Below are 17,773 nucleotides of genomic sequence, written 5' to 3'. Positions count from 1 at the left end.
AGAAGAAGAAAATAACAAAAGGAGAGGGATTTTTTTATTTTTTTTGGGTCGAAAAGTGAACAGGCAGAAAAGAGAGAAGGAAAAGAAAGAAGAAAGAAAAAAAAAGAGGGGAGAGAGTTTGCTTGAATTAATAATTAAATGGTATTTTAGGAATAATGGTGGGTGGAAATATAGGTTTTGTGTTTTTCAGATTTATATGGTGAGTGAGAAGATAAGGTGGATGAGAAAATATGACAGGGGTGGAAATAGCAGCACTGTTTAGATCATAAGTGTTTTTTTGTTATTCTCATCCAAAGTATAAATAAATCTTTTACCATTATTAATCAAAGGTATTTTTACAAACCATGATGCATATATAAAATGTTGGAAAATATAGCTTTTTGCATGAGACAAATATTAATATTTTAGCCACACACAAAAAAAGCGAAAATATCCGAAATATTTACACTTTTGCTCTCACTTTTCTAATGAAAAAACCATATATTATATAACCATACTGCCGTACTATTTTATAATTTCTTCAATTTTACACTAGTACATGGTTTTTAAGGCTCATAACACATTCAAGTGGAAATAATTAATATATAATTTTTATGTGAATTGGATTATGTTATATTTTACAAATTTACATAAACTGACGAGGTGGGTCAAGCTTTCCACATTTGGAGCTCATAAATTGAAAACTCCACTCCCACCTATATCTCCTCCTTCTTTTTCTTTTTCCTTTTTAATGTAATTGGTGTGTGATTATTCTTTTTTCAGTATGACAGGTGGCGTTAGTGTGGATTTGTGATGAAGTGGTTGGGTTTAAAAATATGAAAATAATTGTCCATAATTAAGTGGAGCCAGGATCGTCCGGTGGGTCTTTTTTAAAATAAATGCAGATGGATGCATTTTAATCGTGTCATTCTAGAGATGGATGCATAAGAATGAGTGTCGGCTGAGGAGGAAAAAGATGTCTGTTAAGACAATTCAAAGTGACTTTCTGTCAATGAAGCACTGTTAGCTTCCTTTTCTTTCTCATAATTTACTCTCTTGTTGAGTTTTTACAAATTGGGATCCTAGGCGACCGCCTTATCTGCTTGTGCCGAGGGCCTTCCCTGGTCCGGTCCAATTAAAAGCTCCATGTAAGTTAGTCTACCAAATTGTAGACAAGGTGCTATAAATTTGTTGTCTATTCACTTGCAATTTGCAAATAATGTGTGGCAATTTGAAGGACAACTTATACTCTATGTGAACCGCTCGTCTGGTCTGGATCCAAATCAATATATTTAAAAACAAAAAAACAAAAATAGTCATGTCGACTAAACACTCCATTTTTGGCAAAAATTTCAACAACAAAATATATATTTTGGTAAAGGGGAAAAACTCACTCAAACCACATATTTTGGTACTAGAAACTTTTGTTGATATTTATTTCAAAATTTGGTTGATTATCTCATGAGTCCTATTTGGCACGACCATGATGACTAGTAATGCTATTTTCCTTTTGATTTGCAAACGTCTCAGGTTCGAATCCCAATTACATCATGGTGTGTGTGAGAAACTTTCATTTTCATACCATTTAGACTATTGCTTATATTATATGAAGAAAAAAAAAAGATCGATTGTACTAAAAAAAGGACCAAAGTTTAGCTCGGTCATCAATCAAATAAAGAATATTAGAGATATTGTTTATGATACTTTATATATATATACAAATCGGGTCGAGCTACACATTTGTATATATTAGTTCTCACTGAACATTCTACTTGTAGTATTTGATCACAGATCATTTAATTAAGGTTAGTTTGTCACGTTTGGTCTTTTTTTACCCTTCAACTGGTAGCTGAAACTGAAACATTATAAAATTATAGTATATGCAACCTTATTTGTGTGACTCGCAATTAAATGTAACAGAAATAAAGCTTATGGCATGCATTAACTACTAATTAATCATTGTTAAAAACTTAATATTCTCATTTAGTCATTTTCATATGCCTTCTGTGGATCTTATTAATTAATTACTTAATTTGGTCTTGTTTATGCAAGTCATCTTCTTTAATTTTTAAAAGCAAAATTGTAACCACAAGGTGTGGTGCAGTTGGCAAACTGCCACTTCCAGCTGGCGAGCTACTTGGTGCCTCAATAACAGGGGTTTGAAATCCGTTGGAAGCTCTTTTTGTGGTCAGGAACAAGCCGAATCCCGAATAGGGATTAATTCCATCATTCGGGTGTGGGGACACCTCGTGATATTTACCCCCAAAAAAAAAAAAAAATTGTGAAAAAATAATATTTTCCAAACCAATTCTCATGAATTGCTTCGCAAGTCCTTAGTGGGCAAGGTTGTTGCCACAGTACTTTTAGCTTTCAGATTTTCCATCTCTTCATTTCGGTGCATTGCATGTAATGTATTATATTGGTCAAGTGACTCGACTCAAGTCTTAGGCATCGATGATGACCCACAACAATGTGTACACGAAAATGTCTTCAAATAAGAGTTTGACTTCAATGCCCTGTAGAGAAATTATTGGACTCTAGTTTATCAGGTTGTGTGGCTCGATACAAGTTATGGATGTGAATGAACTTAATAGCATGTCGAGAAAGTATTAAAATAATGTACAGGTTAAAAATATGTGGATATAAGTTATGGATGTGAATGAACTTAATAGCGTGTTGAGAAAGTATTATAACAATGTACAAGTTAAAAATATGTGGTTCATCGTCGAGAGCAGGTAAAATCACACACACACATGAGTATACTATTTTGAACCTCATTCGATTTAATAAGCCTAAATAATTAAATTTAAGACAATATCAGTACTGGATCATATTTAACTATAGGACTAGATCTGATTTAACTGTAGGATCCGTGTCATTCTATTGGACAACAAAAACATTATGTGTAATAAAAGAATCCAAAAATCCACGACAATGTAGAGGTCCAATATGGTTAAGCCTTCATTCCTTATATGTTAGTACTTAATTTGGGCAAAACATGTAAGCATCAGGCAGAGATTAATTGTAGGTTTGATATATATGTTGATACGAAATTGTACAAAATAACTTCTTTACTCTAATTATATAAAAGCACCACTTGTTTAAACTTTAAACAAAATGATGAAATTAGGTGATTTGACTTTAAGACCCACCAAATTTTTTCTAAACATAATTAGCAAAACTTTTCCCTTGCTAGTGGATACAGAAGCCGATCAAGTTAAGACCACCAAACAAAGGAAAAACAAAGTTAACTTCACCTAATACTAGACTAATTATGTACAAAGACTAGGCTGCTGCATACGCGAAAAGAAATCATATAATTATTTAACATATCAATTTTCTTTAGCACTTTATGATTAGAAAAACTATTTGTATCGCAATTCACTGATTACGTCTCATCAAATAGTTGGTTGTTGTGGATAAAGATGAGAAAGAGAGAGAGATCTTTTGAGGTTTGACCCTTTGAAAGCTGGGGGTTTTTTGAGCTAACAAGTCTGGTTGCATGCCACCACCAACCTCCACTTTGATTTTCTTTTCTTTTCCTTTCCTTTGATTTCATAGCTACGTAGGTGAAGAAGAAGAAACAAGAATATAAAATTGAGGCTGCGGACCACTTTCAAAGGAATGGGATCATGTGCTGTGGGTTTTGACTTGGGATAATTCTTCAACCCGTTCCGATCCAATTCAAGCCTGAGCCATAAATAAAATTAGCAGTAAAAATACTTTTTCCAATTTTTTTCTTCTCTTTTGTTTTAAAACCTTCTTGTATAATAATAAAAAGAATATAAGCTACACGGTCTTGTCTTATTTTAAATGGAACATTTTTTTAATATATATGCAAAATGTAAGAGAACATCCCCAAGGCCTAATCTTTTGGGGATCATTTTGTATCAACCGCCATGATTATTCTTCACTTTTATATGCTTTTTGGAGCTTTCTCCATGAATATGCCACAGTGATATAACTAAATTAACTTTAGAATTTTTATGTGCGTAGGCCACAGTCTCTCCAATTTGTCAATTATTATTCATGAGTAAGTAACTTCCGACAAGTACAAGATGTATCTTTGTAGACATGATGATCAAAGTAATTGATTGTGAATCCCGATTATAAATACGCAACAACGAAAAATTAACAGAGCGCACCGAATTATTGATTAGGATTAACTTTCGGGGATCACATAATTGCAAGTACTATTTTTATCCTCATCATTTCACGATCTGCCTCAAGAGTGACATGAAATGGTTCGTGCAACAAAATAAATAGGAAAGAGAAAATAAACCCTAAAAGCTGGATTCCACGCCATACATCCTCACCTACCAAAACCAAAACCAAAACCAAACCCCCATAGCAAAAGCGTGCATCATACCAGAGGTTCCCCTCTCACTTACCACCACACATTTTTTTAATGGAATCAAAGTATGCAACGCGTTAGGGTTGATGTGAGGATGATGGAATTTTCACGAAAAATACATATTTCCTTTTGCCTACCAAACTCCCAGAGAAAAGAGAAATGCCATCTCATGATGGGTCACGTGACTTGGCCTAACACTCTCCAGTCTCCCCTTCTACACTAGATGACAGCACGTGACTATATTATAGTGTTTGGACTATTGGTTTGTTTGTTCATCATGCGCTTAATATATACCTAACTCCTGTTTAAGGCTGTCCATGCACATGTTTGTTGTATCGTCGTCTGGATATCGGTTCGATTTGGAAATTGTTGACCTGAATGTTTTATATGTACGTAAATACCATGATCTTCTTGTCTACCGGAGCTTCGCTATTCTCCATGTGCTCAGGCAACCATAATTAGGGTTTTTATTCCTAATTTGATTGGATATGATTTTTTATAAATTTTTTGTATTTTTTTAATATTAGAATTCAAGTTTTGAGATGGTTTGCATTTAATGGTTTTCTCTTTATTTTTCTTATCTAACCTTTTAGGTTGGTGCCTCAGCAGATCTCAACGATGGTCAAATTGAGTCTTCTTACCAAACACCTTAATAAACATTTGTAATAATAAAAAAAAACCGGAAGATTTTTTTGGAGTGCTAATAACAGTTTTTTTATAAATAAAAAACCGATTAAATTAAGGACGTTAAAAATAATGTTTTAGATCGTAAATAAATCTATGTGTGCTATTAAACTTTGTTATTTGAAAGGTTATTATTAACATATCCACACCAAATAGAAAAAATAAAATAAAAATAGAATAATAATCCTGAGCAGGAGGCTGGGCTTAAGGTGCTGGGGGCCCATAATTCAGCATGGCCCAAGCCCACATGTAATAAGCCCAAGCCAGGATCAAGAAGAACTGATATCAATCACAATGCAATATCCCATTTTAGAATTTTGATGAGGCCCCAAACATACAAGTAATTATTTATACATTTGACGGTTTCTTCTCTTACAAGTTACAACAGCAGGCGCACAATTTTGACTCTCAGGATTTTTCAGACTTGGTCGGACTTTTCCTGGGCCTGTGGTGGAGGAGGCACTGGAGGCCCAAAATGCTGTGGAGCAGAGAAAGCTTCCCTTCGGCCGGTTGCCCTACCAATGAGGTAAAAAGCAAGGGCTATAATCACGATGAACAATATCACAGGAACTGATACCACCACAACAAATCCCATTTTGATTTTCAGCCAAAGAAATGTCTGCACTGCATTATCACAAACCCAGAGATAGATTCAAAGTCAATGAAAATAAATAAAATTAAACCCTTTCTTCCATTTTCAGTCTAAAATCCCATTTTACTTTCAGTGTGATGCAATTCTTTTTTTTATTTTTTTTATTTTTTATACAGCGATATTGAGGAGGGAATTCGAATACAGGACCTTAGAACCTTAGATGCACGTGGATAACTGCTTTTAACCACTTGTAAAATCATTATTTCCAACTGTTTATTTCCAGACCAAGTATTAAATATGAACCCTTTATTCGTTTTTGGGTAAACAAGTTATGGATCATAAATTAAACCTCATCAAACACCCACTATCTCTATCTCATGTCTGTTAATACTTGTATTGTATAGACCTAAGCAGCAAAACCACAGGGACTTACCTCTTGGGTGTCTTGGTGGTGTTGTTGGGTGTGCCTTGGTTTTCCAAACAAAGCAAAAGCAAGCAAATATACCTGCCTGGAGCCTGTGAACTCGGGAAAATACCACAAAAGACCAGAGAGAGAGAGAGAGATGATGAGGAATTGTTAGACCATGATAAGTATTGTCCAACCAGTCACTCGGTTGAGCTGAGGAGGCCTGTAAGCCCTCCACATGTCATAAATCTGACCGTGGATACGGGACAGTTGTCAGCAACCTAGCATAACGGGTGGGGAAACTTGGGGCCACGTCACGTTAGAGGAAGCAAACTAAGAAACATGTAATCCACTCATTAAGTTGAGGTTATACAATATACAAATACTATATATATGGCCTTTTCACTCTACTTTAAATTGTCCATTGAATTTATTTTCTGAAAATTTTGGGTTCCATCCACCTGCGATATCATATATAGGTTGTTATTTTGTTTGTCTAAAAGGTGGGATTTAAGCCAACTTTTGGTTTTCTTGGTTGTACGTTGCCGATAGAGACAGACAACCTGCTTCAAATATCAAATTCCCAATGAACTTTCATTCTCAAATATTTGATAGATATTGTTCATTTCTTTGATGTCAAACACCACCCTCACCATGGGAAAAAACTTAGTTGCAACAGAGATAGCACTGTTTTACTATCCCTAACCAATAATGCTATAACATGCGGATGTGTTATCACGCATGTCATAGCGTTATTAATCGAAGATAGCAAAATAGTGTTATTCCAGTTTCATGGAAATCTTTCTCCTCACGATGGCCTAGGACCACAGCATTGGGTTGGGAACAATGTGCAATGGAAAAAGATTATCCAAAACACTTGGGACTCAAAAATCTCCAAAAGGAGCATACTTAAGGCTTTGGATAGAGGCCCCCAGACCTGGCATTTTTCAACTTTCCATCTTATTAGAACAAGTAACAGAAGCAAGCAAGCAAGCAACACAAGAATTGCAAAATAACCAATTTTCAACTTTCTACCCATTTTCTTTGATAATGCTGCAATTACAGATCCAGCAATTCTTACCTATGTATATGTTAACATACAAGGAAATACAAATTGCAGCAATGGCTTTTGATACACTGAGAAATTATGCCTTAACTGAGGGTTTTGATCCAGAAGATGAGCCGTTTTCCAAAATCAAACAGCTCAATAACCCAGTTGAGACATACTGTGTTTGTCTGTGAAAGCTATGACCCATAAGGAGCAGATGTCTGAACCTTGCGTGAACCAGAACCCTCGTGAGTGCCAGCAGTTTTGTTGGTTAATCGACGCTTGTAGCGTTTGAGTACAGACGCCAGATTTTCTTTTCCCTTCGGGAAAGCTACATCGCCAGCTGCTGTCCCCGTTCGGCCCTTACGACAAGATATTGCAATCTCCACATCCTTGATTATGTCTAGAAGCGTTGCTGACGTTGTGCATTTTCCCCTGGCTGGTTTTGCAGCAGGGGGTATTCCATTTGAAAAAGATGGACTCGACTTCAGCTGGTGTACTGCAGGAATTTGAAGGCAGAAGCATGGTGACATTGGAGTGCGAGGCTTTGAAAATGCTGAATCAATAATCCCCTGACATTAACAGGATAGAGCCATTAACATCACTGATTTAGAAGCTTTGGAAATAAATATATACATGAGAAGATAATCTACTTGTATACATACTGCAATGCAAGGAGAAAATTTCTTCTAAATTCACCAATAGAAAAACACTATATTTCACATATAACTCGGCCAAAGTTCTTCCGAGAGTCACGGGAATGATAAAAGCTTATCATGCATAATTCTCATCTCGCACTAGGCAGCAATAAACAGTGCTCATGTAGAAAGCATTCAGTGTAGAATACAAAGCACTCAAGGTTCAACATATATGAAAAGATAGTAGGTTACCAAAATGAAATTTTTTGAGACTGAACAGTGGAGGACAAACTTATAAGTTAACTAATATTTTCGTTGCCTAAAGTGAAGGCCCATAAGTGCAAAAGCAGTAACAAATATTTCTGTCAGAAGAATCATCCTACACACTAACAAAGAAAACAATTACCTGCTTTTCAATACAAAAAATAATAAAATAAAAAAATTTGCCCATTCATGACCAAAAATTGTTGTCCTGTAAATTAAGGAAAGTAACAGAACTATTGATGAATAATTTTTTTAAGAGTTCATATAGTCAGTTTTATTCACTTTCCTATATTATTTTGGGAGTTTTCCATTACCCTAAGATTCTATTTATGGTGTGATTTGATTTGATGTTAGTTTCCTTGTTTGACTTGGATTGGCCTCTACAAATACCCCTTGATGCAATCTTTCATTAGGATTTTGCTACCAGATAAGGTAGACTAGCCTGACAAAAGAATTAAAGAAATAAAGTGAAATTGGCTAAAATAGCCCTTTTTTACAAATTCTATTCTAAAATAGCCCCCCTTGCATTAAAGAGACACTATAGGTAAAACAAAGAGGGAACTATAGGGATGAGAAAGAGACACTGTATGGGCAATTATAGAATAAAAGTTTTGAAAAAGGGCTATTTTAGCACAAGCCCCAAGTTAAATGTAGACTAGAAAACCCTATAAAAAGGTCTTATTTCTCATCTTCTCCCTTATTTCTTTCTCTCTTTCTTCTCTTTCCATCTACTTTATTTCTTTTCCATGGAATCAAAAAGCATCCAGTGATGGTGAAGCCCTACGTGAAGATGAGTGTCAAGAGTATAAACAACTGTTGTTATAATTCCTATAAAGGGAAGTACTGTTGAGTTAGTGTGATCCTAGATGTGAATCCAGCAGTGGTGTGTGGTGAAGTGGTTTGGTGGCAGGAAATTGCAGTGTCCTCTACCAAAGTTCCAGTTTAGGCAAGTGTGTTGGGTTTCAATTTATAGTGGAGCTCTAGAGGGTCCAAATTATAGCCACCCTCGCTGTTCGTGGCGTTTCATCTTTGGGTGTTGAAGATAAGTGTCAGTTTCCTTGTTCTTTCTTCAAGAAAATTGGGCTCATATTATGAAATTTTTTTGGCGTGCTAAGAAAGAATTGAAGTATTTGACAGAGCATTCAGTTTTCATGTAACAAAGGTTGTTTTTCTGTGTTGTGTCCAAGGCATGTTTGACCCAGCTTCAGGGGAGTGTTAGAGTCAATATAGTCTATTTGATGTTTACTTAATTGGCTAAGGAACTTTGGACTATTCTAGGATTCTATTCATGCTGTGGTTTGATTTGGTTTTTGTTTCTTGTTTGACTTGGACTGGCCTCTATAAATGGGCCTTAAAGAAACACTTTTATTAAGACTTAGATATTCAATAATGTAAAATAGAAAGCCTAGCCAACTTCCTCCTCACCCCTGTTCATCTTTCTCTTCTCTTTTCATCTATTTTGTTTCTTTCAACAAATTTGAGTTCCTAGGGTAATCATGAAAGCCAATAAAGTGCAGAAACTCATTTAATGCAACAAAAGGAGCAAAAATGCCACCAGTAAAAGAAACAATCAAAACCTTCTAGCGGTTTGATCAAGTCCCAAGGTAGATATACTGCCTAGTCAAACCCACGGTGAAGCATAACTATTTTCTGCTTGGTTGACATATGGTAACCAAGACGACAATCTTACAAAAGAGACCATAATTTCCTTGCAAAAATTGGAGTCACAGAAATGTATCTTAATAGACAGAAGTTTTTCAGTGTTTACCTGAAGTCGGTTGAGGACGTAGGTATATTTCCCCCATAGCTCTGGCCGGCTTTCCATGAGTGACAAATCAAGAATACGATGGATGCACCAGACCCCGAAGCTTACTATCAAATCTGGTCTCCAAATACAACCCTCCCCACAATTAGGAACTGAGGAAGGGGTGCAATTTGCATCATTATTCTTCATTGCAGAAACAGACTTCCTATCAGAAGAATGGTACTGAGGCTCACCCATGTGAACTGTTCGATTCATCTCTCTAGTTTCAGCTTCATAAAGAAATTTCTCCCTTGCAGCCACGCGATCAATTAGATCCTCATCAACCCCATCATTCTGTGTAAACAACCAGTCAGATCCTTCCAATTTCAAAAGTTTCACAATGCAATGCCTGAAAGACTGAAGAAGCTTGGCCTCTGAATCTGCAACTGAAGTAGCTTCTTGACTTACAGAACCTGCCCGATAACCAAATCCTCCACTCCCAATAGTACGATTATTATCAGCTACACCAAATTGCTCAAAAGGCTGTCTAGACCAGAGGGATCCAGTGTTAAAATTAGAATTTTGCTGTGATGATAAAGCATCTCTGTAGACTGGTGATGGAGAGAGTTGATCAAATGCCAAAGGAGCTCCTGTTCGTGCTCCAGAATTTGAATACAAGGATGATTCATAATTTGTTATCCCAGAAGATGATCCATACCCCACAGGACTTTCCCAGTTGGCACTTTTCTCGGGCATGTAAAGATGGTGAAAGTCTGGTAAACTATGGTATTTCTTTGCATTTGCTTGACTTACCACATTCTCAGCAATTCCAGAAGGGAGCATATCATAATACGGCCTTTCAGATTGCAACAGACTATTTCTAGATACTGTAAGATTTTGGAAACTGGAGGCCTGACCAGAGCCTAACCCATTTTGTAACTTCTGCCCCATGGTAAATGCAAGTGAATCTCTGTAGTTTGCAGCACCCAATGAAGAAGCGGATGTTAGGGCTGGTGACTCCATTTGACCGTTCAAATTATCAAAACCTCTGTCCTTTGCCATTCGATTGAGATATGAGAGCTGATAACCATGTATTGTGGCTGGCTGGTTGTCCCAACTCTCAGAAGACGGGAGACTGCGCACGCTTGAATAGCGCCTCTCACCAGAGTCAATAACACTGCGGCTTGAATTTTGCACATAGGCATCCAACAACTGCACGCGGCTGGGCAACAATGAGGAAGATCCCCTTTGGACCCCATATGACTCTAAACTGCTTTGCACACTCTGCTGCTTCGGAGAGTCATATAAACTTGAGTTGATAATGGGATCAGATCCTCTCCCTCCTGCAGATGGAAAATATCCGGAAAGTTCCTTTGCACTAGTATCAACTTTCAACGAGGAGGACACAGCCTTTGAATCTAACCCCAACAAAAGATCCAGTTTCTTAGCCTTCGCTTCTTGAATTACATTCCCATGGAAATCATACAGTTGTCCCCAAAATTCGTCAAGTACTGCAGCTAGTTGACGTCTCGCAGCACGCCCCAACCCCGCTAATCTTGAAAGGCTACCAGCACTACTCCCCCCTTCGTCACCTTTTCCACTTAGACTCCTAAATGATCCTGGACCCTCAGATGTCAATGGAGCAGTGCTCTCAGAAACCCCTTTCAAAGAATCTTCAGGCTCCCAGGTATCTCCCTCATCATCATCTTTTTCATTTGGTAAGTCTCCTTCAACTCCAACAGTCTTTTCAATTGGCTCTGTTGATTCGATCTTCAGTGCACTGCTGCCCTCCAATGTAACATCAGAAACCTCATTAACCACAGTTGAGACTGGAGTTGACTCCACTGTAGATGTGGATTCCTCCATATGGCATTTAGGGGAGCAAGGAAAGGTAATATGAGAACCATTTTCCACTACAGTAGTTAGGTGAAGCTCCTGATCAGGCTCTGTGATAGTTTCAGGCAGATCAAGATCAAAACTCGCTACTTCTGAATCACTATCCAAAGCCCTCCCAAATGATGGTGATGGTTCATGCTTCTGAACACTTACCTCTCTATGATATTTAGATTCAGAAATATTGATCTCCTCTTTCTTTGTTATTGAATCAGGTGAACCCACAGGCAGATCCCAGTTCCACACCTGAGCCTCTAATCGTGCACTTGCAGATTTTAATGGGGTAGCTGCCAGCCAAATCATCAAACAAAATGTTGCACAAGCAGTGAGTAGAAGTACACAAGGAACAGACATACTACTCCCGGCATTCGACCTCAAATTATTAACCCAATCACTATTCCCAACAATCACTTCTACTACAAATATGATTTTCAATCCAAGCATCCCAATTAGTGTAATCAGGGATAAAAATTCAACAAATTGAGAAACTTTATGGACACCCATTATTGGTCTTGAAGCAGCAATTCGAAAAAGAGGGATCACAGAAGATGGCAGTAGCAGAGCTGCCAACACTTGTGTGAATATAAGAAGTTGATACATCCCTTCAGCTCCGGAACTCCAAACAAAATAAAGAGCTGGAACAATAGCAATAATTCTGATTGTGGCACAATGAAGCCAACCAGGAAGGTCTAGTTTCAAAAAATCATTCAAAACTACTTGTCCACCCAGACTCCAGCTTAATGTTGTGATTTGATTTGAAACAAAGAGAACCAGCAGGAAGGCACCAGATACTATTGGACCCCAAAAGACCTGTATAATTTGAAAAGAAAATCAACTTGGCTCAGTATGCTGCATGATATTCAACGGTTGTCGAAAAAATAGAATTCATCACAAACTAATCATGGAAGAAATTGTAACCTGTCCGACTAGTGACATTACATCCTGAAATGTAAGCAAACCAAGGCCTGAGTATTCATTCTCCGCTGAGGTCATAAGGGCATAATTCACCAGATAAATACCACTAAAGATGCACAAGATGGCAACTAAATGGTGATGACACAAAGCATCCTTGGAAACAGTAGGCTGACACTGATACTGCTGCAAAATTAGGACAATTGAGTTTCAGAGAATTGACCATTCACACAAATCAAAACATTATTCAAGTGGTTTTCAAACAGGATGCATAGGAGGGGAGGGGACAGAACTTAGTGATATAAGCACATTAGTTGATGTACAAATTCAAATTTGTTATTTTTGGACTCCCTACTCCAACAAGAAAATCTCAATGCTACTGTTAACAGAACTCCTTTTTTCTATTTAGAAAGGAAGTAGAAATTTGAGTGCGACCTCAGTGGTCTCTATCAAACTGCAGTGACCATTGAAAAGGAAACCATCTAACCTTCTTAATCAAATTAGTATGTTAAAAGGTTCTTTTAAACTAGATGCACCGATGACTCAGCAACATGTCCTAAAAGGAATGTCATATTGAGAAACAAGAAAAGAGCTAGACACTGTAAACACATGCATTGAATGTATATCTAAATACGTCTAACTGTTGAGATTCATGATACATCCGACAGAAGAAGCGTTCACAAGGATTTATATTAAAACAAAATCTCCCATATGAACTCAAGATGCAATAAGCAACTGTGTAAACCAAAGATGCACAGGAAGACATATATAATACAACAAATAGCAGATGCTGCCAACAGTTGACCACCTGTAAAAGAGTCAACATATATAATATATAAATATAACAAAGATACACATACATGCATAAGCTCATGTTCAACAATATATGCATGGATGTGAAACGTTATTGCAGAGGCAGAAAACGGGGAGCATGAGAAGCACAGATACCTGCACAATCGAAGAATGAAGATAGAGACTGTGAGGCATTATACTTGCTCCAAGAAGACTCATCAATGCAAATGCACTCTCCCCACTCAGCTTTGTTAGCATCCCATTCATGGAAAATGACATTTCTGGTTGACTGATAATTACTCCAAGAACGAAGGAAAGCTGTATAAATCCCGCAATGCATACGCATAGGACCTTCGCCTTGCAAGTCTCCTGATATGGATACTCAGTATTTTAGTAATAAATATTGCAAATGCAAGACTATAAAGGAATAAGTGCAAGTAACAGAACTTACCAGGAGGGTGGAAAAAAGAGGGTACAAAACAGCATTAACAGCAGTCAAAAACACGCAAGTGAACAAGTCCCACCCAAACAGAAGATTAAGTCCATGTGCGATACCAAGGATCTAGTAAAATAAGTGCAATCATATGTCACGCATATAACAAATCTAGTTTCAACAATGATACTGCATATCATCACTTATGCCATAGCACAACATAGTTTAGACAAATTGAGGGCAAATGAATAAGTTGATGAGGATAGAGGAATCACCATGGTAAGGTCCGACAGAATCACAGAAACCTCTGTTTGAACTCCTAAGAACATGCACGTGCCTTTGTCATACTCCTCACTGCATATCTTTTGACATAAATGAAATTTAAGAAAAGAAAAAAGTGTTAACACTTGGCGGCTTAACAAGGAGCATGCGTGCATGCAACTGTCTCTGTGCAAGCAAGAGGGAGAGAGAGAGATCAAACAGCCAACTACATAGTAAATCAAATAACAAAATGCAAAGAGAAGGGGTATCCTGGTTAGGACGCAGCTCAAAAGCATGAATGTGAACAGAGTAAGCGCACAGCACCTCCACAACTAATCATGCATTAATAAAACCCTGCTTGAGAGAATTAATACCTGTGCAAGATCTCTTCCAGTGACTACACCAATCCGAGCTGACAGATAGTGACATAAAATAGCTGCAAAATTGAAAATAAGCATCAATGCTGCCAGGTCAGAGCCAAAACGGGCACCTGCTTCAGCAGTTGCCGCCCACTTTCCAGGGTCAAGATATCCAACTGAAATCAGAAGCGCCGGTCCAGCAACAGGAAGCAACCGATGTAGAACACCCAACATATTGTTAGCACTGGGATTGGCAGATTCCAAATTAGCTATTGACTCTCGGACAAACGAAATTTCCAGTGCAATGATTTTTTTGGATATGATGGATCTGTCTTACTAATAACAATTATGGAGGGCCTTCCTGAACTATTTAACAAAACTAGACTCACGAACTGAGCGAACCACCGCTTCAGAAGGAAAGGAAATATGGAAGTACTTTAAAGACGGGAGAGAAAAAAGAGAGACAAGCTCACAACAGGAGAAAGGACCTAGAACTTAGGGGGCAATAAAAGAAAAGGAATGAACAAAGGCATAAAGAACTAGAGCAGGAGGCCAGGTAAATATGTTTCCAGCGCATCAGTGTCCTGATAGGTACATGAACCTAGTTTACTGTCTTTGGAGAACATGAATAGGCAAACGAAAGTACATCCAATGAAGGTCCTGATAAGGTGAGTCGCGCAGGCTATTCCAATACACTTGCGCAGATCAACCTAACTTCTCGACATGACTACTACATGATCCAACTTTAAGCACTAACTGATGGTAATCTGATGCTTCCAATCATATCCAATTGGATGCCATTGTAGGGTAAACTATTTACCCTGTTAAATTTAACATTTATTTCCTGAACATAAGTAGATCGGTCCATCCAATCATTGTAAAACTTCGAGCCAATTACTAAAATTACAGAGAACAACTAACAGAGACTCTCAACTCCATCCATGAAACAAACTTCAACCAGTCCAATCACTTGCTACCCTGCCTTTGACGTCCAATCCTGATTCAGAAAATCACATTAGCTTGATGCACCCAAAAAATAGGGTAAATATCAACATCAATACATCTTGACACCCTAGTTTTATGACCAAGTCAAAATTTTATGAGAGCCATAAGAGTGACCCAGCAGTATCGTTTACACCATTAAGTAAGAAAATTAACCAAGACTTAATCCCTCCAGAAAAAAACGCTTTTCCCAAAATTTGAGCAAGAGCAAAACTAGCACAGAATAATTAAAATTACCATGACAAGAATCTAATAGCAACCAATCAAATTCCAAACTTTATATTCCAGCAGAAACGCAAAAACCAAGCTCCAAACCCATGTCAGATCTTTGCCAACACTAAAAAAGAAAAACAATCCTAAACAGAAGCAACATGCACATAAAATTTTTAAATTACAATAACTCAACAGTTGAAAAACAGCCCAAAACCCTAGAATCCCAGTACGATGAGAAGAATATCATAATCCATCGCCATGGATCTGAGGCACCCAGACAAGCAAAACCCAAAAGCCCGTTTACACAAATACCGAGGAAGATGATAAATATTGGGTTTAATCAATTAATCAATAAGTCAAAAGCACAAAAAGTTGGTCTTAAGGGGGTATGAGTTTTAGGGTTTTCGAAATGCTAGCTTACCTTACCTTCCTCTGAGCTTTCCTTTTCACTTATATTGTATGTTTCAGTTTCTCTGCCAATCTCTATCTTCTAATCTAAAGTCCTACACAAGCAGTAGATCTCAGAGGAGTTTAAAGAAAGCCACAAAACTTATATATTTTATGCATATATTTATATCTTGTACTGGATAGAGAAAGAGAAAAGCTCAAGTTTCTTGGTAGAGAGAGAAAGAGAGAGAAAATTATGGGTAGGCTTTCAAGGCCATCTTGAAGAGAGAGAGAGAGAGAGAGAGAGAGAGAGAGAGAGAGAGATAGTGAAAGTGAGGTCTTGAGAAAAGTTTAACAAAATGTGTCTTTTTTTTTTATATGAAAAAAAAAGAAAAGAAAAGAACAGATGGAAAGGTCCAGAAAACAGTTTCTACTTTCATTTATGGAATCATGTGTTACTTTCTTTCTATTTCCTCTCTCTCTCTCTCCCCTTCATTTTCTGTTTCCAAAATAATTATATAAAAAATCTTCATCTATTTCTCTTTCTTTTATATGTTTAGCTACAAACTTAATCATATTGATATACATTAGGTTCCAACTGAAACAATAGTTAATATTCACTTCAGGAAAGAATAGTTAATATTGATTATGACAATGTGGGTATAAGAAAATATTGCAATACAAGTAACTGATGTTTTGTCATATTTTAAGAGACAATATAAAATTGCTATAACAATTTTGATATTATTTCTAAGAGGAAATATTTATTACTTTTTTTGTAACTTCATGGGTTGGACAATGACTTCAAAGAGGACTTTACAAGCTTAAACACCAATCATATGTTCTCTACAAGCATCCAAATATGTAATTAATCTCCTCTAATCAAGGGGTTTCTTAATAGAGTTTTGTTTCCGTTAGTTCGCATGCTTTCAAGATTTCTAACCATATATTAATACGTGACCTACTATAGAATCTATATCAATCTATGATTCGACGCAACTGTCTGTATACACGTGTATAACTCGCAATAGCATTTATTTTCTTACGAAATTTTTCATTTCAGAATTCACTAACTTGAATTTGACAGTTATGCATATTTATTTAAGATTTTTTTTTAGTACAAGCAATTGGGGGAGGGGGTTTTACACAACTATTCATTGGTTGCTCAAGGGTTTCGAACCTCTACCCACATGAGGGGAAGGTTAAAGAGCTCAATCAACTCAACTATACCCTACTAGCTATTTAAGAATCTTTAGTTTGGCTAAATACCACTTTTGATCTCTATTTGTCATATATATATATATTGACTTTAAAATAAGGTATAAATTGGTTAAAATGTCATTGATTTTTCATGAAAACCATTAAGTATCATTTGATGATATAAAACTATATTATATTGAATAATTATTGGCCAAATAAAAGATTCAGATTCTGAAAACGCATTAGCGATATGAAGTATTACTTTCTCGACCATTCTTATTTCATTGTAAATCAACTTAATCGGCAGTTAATGAAGCTCACAATACCATTTTCATATAAATATTAGTGACTTTTTGAAATGACAAAGTTATTAAAATAATAATTACTTGCATAAATTAATTAGAATTTTGAATGTTGTTAGTGTGTGCTTGATCAAACAAAGAATCCCATCATGTCAAGTTATTATATGATTTGTTCTATATAACATCTCGCACAATATTTTGGGGAGTCTTATTGTTACAAATTGGATCACACATGATTTTTCTTTGTAAGTTATGATCGAAACCCAATAACCAATCTAGACCTAGTCACTTGGACGGTATCATTTTTTTG

General features: G+C 36.7%; 1 protein-coding gene and 1 long non-coding RNA gene across 5 annotated transcripts; both read right to left on the bottom strand.

Moving 5' to 3' along the window:
• Window positions 1-5,170: 5,170 nt before the first annotated feature.
• Window positions 5,171-6,468, bottom strand: LOC148293591 (uncharacterized). The gene is made up of 2 exons (XR_015836235.1): window positions 6,043-6,468; window positions 5,171-5,641 (listed from the first exon to the last, which is right to left on the bottom strand). It is a non-coding gene; the product is annotated as an uncharacterized LOC148293591 (long non-coding RNA).
• Window positions 6,469-7,020: 552 nt separating this feature from the next.
• Window positions 7,021-16,275, bottom strand: EIN2 (NRAMP metal ion transporter family protein). 4 transcript variants are annotated; one of them, XM_021962190.2, is made up of 8 exons: window positions 15,996-16,275; window positions 14,375-15,356; window positions 14,015-14,101; window positions 13,758-13,868; window positions 13,463-13,675; window positions 12,521-12,697; window positions 9,734-12,412; window positions 7,021-7,635 (listed from the first exon to the last, which is right to left on the bottom strand). In XM_021962190.2, exons 2-8 carry the CDS (start codon window positions 14,591-14,593, stop codon window positions 7,261-7,263), a joined length of 3,861 nt encoding a protein of 1,286 aa, XP_021817882.2. In that variant the 5' UTR covers window positions 14,594-15,356; window positions 15,996-16,275; the 3' UTR covers window positions 7,021-7,260. The 4 variants fall into 4 exon arrangements, with proteins under 4 accessions (XP_021817882.2, XP_021817878.2, XP_021817880.2 ...); XM_021962186.2 differs by having other exon boundaries at window positions 12,521-12,700; window positions 15,996-16,274; XM_021962188.2 differs by having other exon boundaries at window positions 12,521-12,700; window positions 16,001-16,274.
• Between the last annotated feature and the right edge of the window lie 1,498 nt (window positions 16,276-17,773).

Source organism: Prunus avium, chromosome 6 (genome assembly GCF_965620075.1).
Source record: "Prunus avium chromosome 6, drPruAviu1.hap1.1, whole genome shotgun sequence".
Classification (NCBI taxonomy): domain Eukaryota; kingdom Viridiplantae; phylum Streptophyta; class Magnoliopsida; order Rosales; family Rosaceae; genus Prunus; species Prunus avium.
The sequence above is the reverse complement of the archived record's forward strand: the minus strand, read 5'-3'. Positions and strand labels throughout refer to the sequence as shown.